General features: G+C 38.2%; 1 protein-coding gene across 1 annotated transcript; it reads left to right on the top strand.

The window, feature by feature from the left end:
* Positions 1-1,311: 1,311 nt before the first annotated feature.
* On the top strand, positions 1,312-3,438 carry cmklr1 (chemokine-like receptor 1). The gene is made up of 2 exons (XM_014014344.1): positions 1,312-1,351; positions 1,504-3,438. The coding sequence occupies exon 2, from the start codon at positions 1,531-1,533 to the stop codon at positions 2,566-2,568; it is 1,038 nt and encodes a 345-aa protein (XP_013869798.1). The 5' UTR covers positions 1,312-1,351; positions 1,504-1,530; the 3' UTR covers positions 2,569-3,438.
* The last annotated feature ends 595 nt before the right edge of the window (positions 3,439-4,033 follow it).

Genomic DNA, 4,033 nt, shown 5'->3' with positions numbered 1-4,033 from the left:
GTGCAAAAGTGACCAGAACAGTTTGTTTAAAAAAAGGAGGTGGGGTTAAAGTGTCCATATGTCCTGACAGTTCCGGAGAATCACATCAGACATCAAAACCTGAGACCCAACGTTTTTCATCGTCAAACTGGTGTCGGATTAAGCTCCTAAATTAGGGCTATTCAACTAAACTGCTACGTCAGAACTTTATCGGTAAATGTGTTTCCATCTCTGCTTTTGCGCATTTACTGTATTACAGGATGGGGAAATTGGTCTTGGTTGAGGTTTGCACTCTCCGAGTGCTTCAGGTTATTCATATTTTTCATGTGTGTTAGTAGGTCAGAATAAAGGTTTTGTGGAAATTTAGACTATGCGATTTCCCACCSTCAACAACTTTTGCTAAGTACAAAACCTACATTTTCACAAAAACAATCAACATAAAATAACAAAAAAAAAATCATAAATACTATGTGTTAGGGAGGCCTTAGGAATGAAATGCATGCACCTATTTTACAGGGAAACACTTGGGATTGAATTTGGAACTAAAACCCTGTGTGTTASTGTTTTGTACGGCTCATCTTTTCTTTCCTTCACCTCATTTTTTGAGAAGTTATTTTCCTCACTCGTTCATTTGCCAGCATGAGTCAACGCTTTATGTGTTTCTTCCTCCTGAAACTGCTCCTGCTTCCTCTTCCTCACAGAACACAAAGAACACAGCAGACAGATCCTTCTACACCTTGGYTTTTGTTGTCTCTATACGAAGTGAGGAAACCACAGACGACCAGCTCAGTCAGAAATAATAGCTGCCCTATTTCCAACAGCTGTTGCATCTCATGTGTTGCAGCAAACATCTGGACTGAAAACCAGATATATTTATAGGCAACAATTTGATCAAGCATCAAAGTTACGTGAGCACTTTGGTTTTAGTTTTCCGCTGCTGCCGCTGAACATTATCAAGCTGTGTCTAATAACTTCACAKCTTGTTTTCACAGGCAGGGAAAAGAACACGCTGCTACATTAGCACTATCTAATATTTGCAAATAGCATGACTGAAAGCTGATAAGACAACATCGTTTTGAGAGCTGGGATTATCTTCAAAAAAGAATTTTAGTAATTGTTTTCGGGTAAATTTAACTAAAATCTTTTCATGGGAAACAGAAAGAAAACGGCCACAAACAAATTTACCCACAAATAAACACAAAAATGCTTCACCGAGTTAAAGACTTCAGAATGCAGTTGTGAAATTAGGGGATGKAGATGTGAAGAGACCTCCCAGTCAGCTGATTGTAAACTCTTAACACATCTAAAGGAAGCAGTCGACATCAGCTCAGACCACAACTGAGTCAACAGCAGAGGACTGACTGAGCTGCAGGTAAGGTTTAGTTAAACAATCTTATCTGACACCGAACATCATTTACCCTAAAGATATCGGTTTACTGAACTTGTTGAAAAATTATGCTTCGTGTAATTAAATTCTGTTTATTTACTTTTTAATTTTTAATTTTTTGCTTTGTTTGTTTACAGAAACATCTCATTTCTCTGAAGGTTAAAATGGAAATGGATGATGATTATATTATTGACTATGACTACGAAGAACCCGCCAACACCACTCTATCTGAGGTGGGCACACAACAACCYGGCCAAACCTGTTTAGGCGACGGCATGTGTGTGTTTCTGATTGCAATCACTGTGGTCATTTTCCTGCTGGGCTTCTTTGGGAACGGTTTGGTCATCTGGATCTCTGGCTTCAAGATGAAGAAGACGGTCAACACCACGTGGTACCTGAGCCTCGCCATCTCCGACTTCCTCTTCTGCGCCTTCCTMCCGATCAGCATCACCGCCATGGTGATGGAGGAGTGGATCTTCGGCCTCTACATGTGCAAATTCACATCCTCAGTGATGTTCCTCAACATGTTCAGCAGCATCTTCCTCCTCGTCGTCATCAGCGTAGACCGCTGCGTGTCAGTTGTGTTTCCGGTTTGGGCCCAGAACCACCGCACTCTTCAGAAAGCATCAGTAGTTGTCATTTTGTCTTGGCTTCTCGCCATCGTGATGAGCATTCCGTCGATTATCTTTAGAGATACAGGCACTCAAATGGGTCACACAGTCTGCTACAATAATTACACATCATACCCAAATGGTCACCGGGTTATTGCAATGAGCCGCTTCGTCGTAGGCTTTCTCATTCCTTTCATCTTCATCATCTTCTGCTACACTATCATTATCCTCAAACTTCGAAACAACAGGATGACAAAGTCCTCCAAACCWTTCAAAGTGATGACCGCCCTCATAGCTACTTTCTTCATGTGCTGGCTGCCGTACCACGTCTTCATTCTGATGGAGCTGAACCACCACAAATATAACCTGGAGCTCCTGACGACTGGACTCAAAGTGGGCATGATTTTAGCCACRGCCAACAGCTTCCTCAATCCCGTGCTTTACGTTTTTATGGGCAACGACTTCAAGAAGACGCTCAAGAGCTCCGTTCTGTCGAAGATGGAGAACGCCATGGGAGAGGAAGGTCCCACCATCAGCCGGTACCTGTCCAGATCCAGCTCAGTGGACACCAGAGCCTCCACACACATTTAGAAACATAGACTTCAAAACTGCTCATTTTCCAATCATATTTGTATAAAAACGTTTTTTTAATGCTAAACTATAAATATCCACAGCAAAAAAGAAAAAAATGATCCTTTCTTCAGCAGAAAAGATAGGTCACTGAAGAACAACTCACTCATCAGTTTCAGACCACTGTTTATAGAAACATTATCTGTACATAGATTGTTTGTAAAAAAAAAAAAAAGCTTTGATATGTGGTATCAATTTTATATAATCTTTAAATGTTCTATCTGAAATTATAAAAGCATCACTCATTCTGTCCAGAGTAAAATCAAATATTTTTAACTGTTAAAAATGACACGTGTGTTTGAAATCTTTTTTCTTCAATGCAGAAAAAAAAACTGAATTCAACAATTTYGTTTGTTCGGATTTGTTGTAAAATGCTTTTCTGACTTTTAAAGGAAAATATGAACCAAGTACTGCAGCTGTAAGTTGATGTATTGAAAATATACAAAGTATGAGAAGGTCTTCTCACAAGCTCAGAGCCCATTCTGTGTAAAAGAAAAAAAAAAGAAAAAAAAAAGGAAATCATGTGGTTTCATTTACTAAGACATTCACAACTGTGTCTGTGAAGCAATTTTGTGTTTATTTGACCAAAGCGGATCTACCTTGAAAAAAAGGTCAGAGGTTAATTCTCTTCTCTTCTCTTCTTAGAAAAACTGAAACCATAAAACAGTTTGACAAAAAGACTTATGGAGCTATGTGTTTGAATGATGTGAATACAATTTGTGCAATAAATGTTTTGAATGTTTGTTCATTTCTTTTTCTAACAAATGAACTGGAACATTTTTTAACTCTGATGTGAATTTTTATCTATTAAAATTGAGAGATCTTTCACAATTTGAAGCTTTCGCATGAATTAATTTGAGTTTATTTGTAAATTCTTGGTTTGGGAAACAAGCAGCCTATAAAACATCTGTGTGACAATTGAGATTTATTTTAAAGCACTAAAAAGTAAATGTTTTAATTTGCTATATCTTATTTGAATGATAGAAAGAAAAGAAAGACTGAGTGACAGGAAGGGTTTACACCTCACATCCACCCATCACTTTGTCAGTCTGGATGATATAAATTCACTGCAGAACTTCCTGCTACATTTGTCATATCTACCACTGTGGTTTGCTGCTGCTTATTCACYTTCAGCCCCACTCTATGGTCTCTGTGGCCAGTCAGGTCACATCACTCTAAAAGACATRAAGAGGGACATTTTCAGGAAGTTGTGATGGTTGAGATGCTCATATCAGTCTACAATCAAGTTGTAAATGTATTTTACAATTAAAATATTTAAGCGTTATCTGATAGAGTTGAAGTTCTGTCCTAGAGACTCCAAAGTACACAACAAAATGTATTTAACAGCTAAAAAAGTGGATTTTGCACATGTCCCTTTTTAATGTAACAGCAAGCAACTGCATGTTTGGAATATAATATAATATAA

The sequence above is a fragment of the Austrofundulus limnaeus genome, unplaced genomic scaffold (genome assembly GCF_001266775.1).
Source record: "Austrofundulus limnaeus strain Quisiro unplaced genomic scaffold, Austrofundulus_limnaeus-1.0 Scaffold114, whole genome shotgun sequence".
NCBI classification, from domain to species: Eukaryota; Metazoa; Chordata; class Actinopteri; order Cyprinodontiformes; family Rivulidae; genus Austrofundulus; species Austrofundulus limnaeus.
The sequence above is the reverse complement of the archived record's forward strand: the minus strand, read 5'-3'. Positions and strand labels throughout refer to the sequence as shown.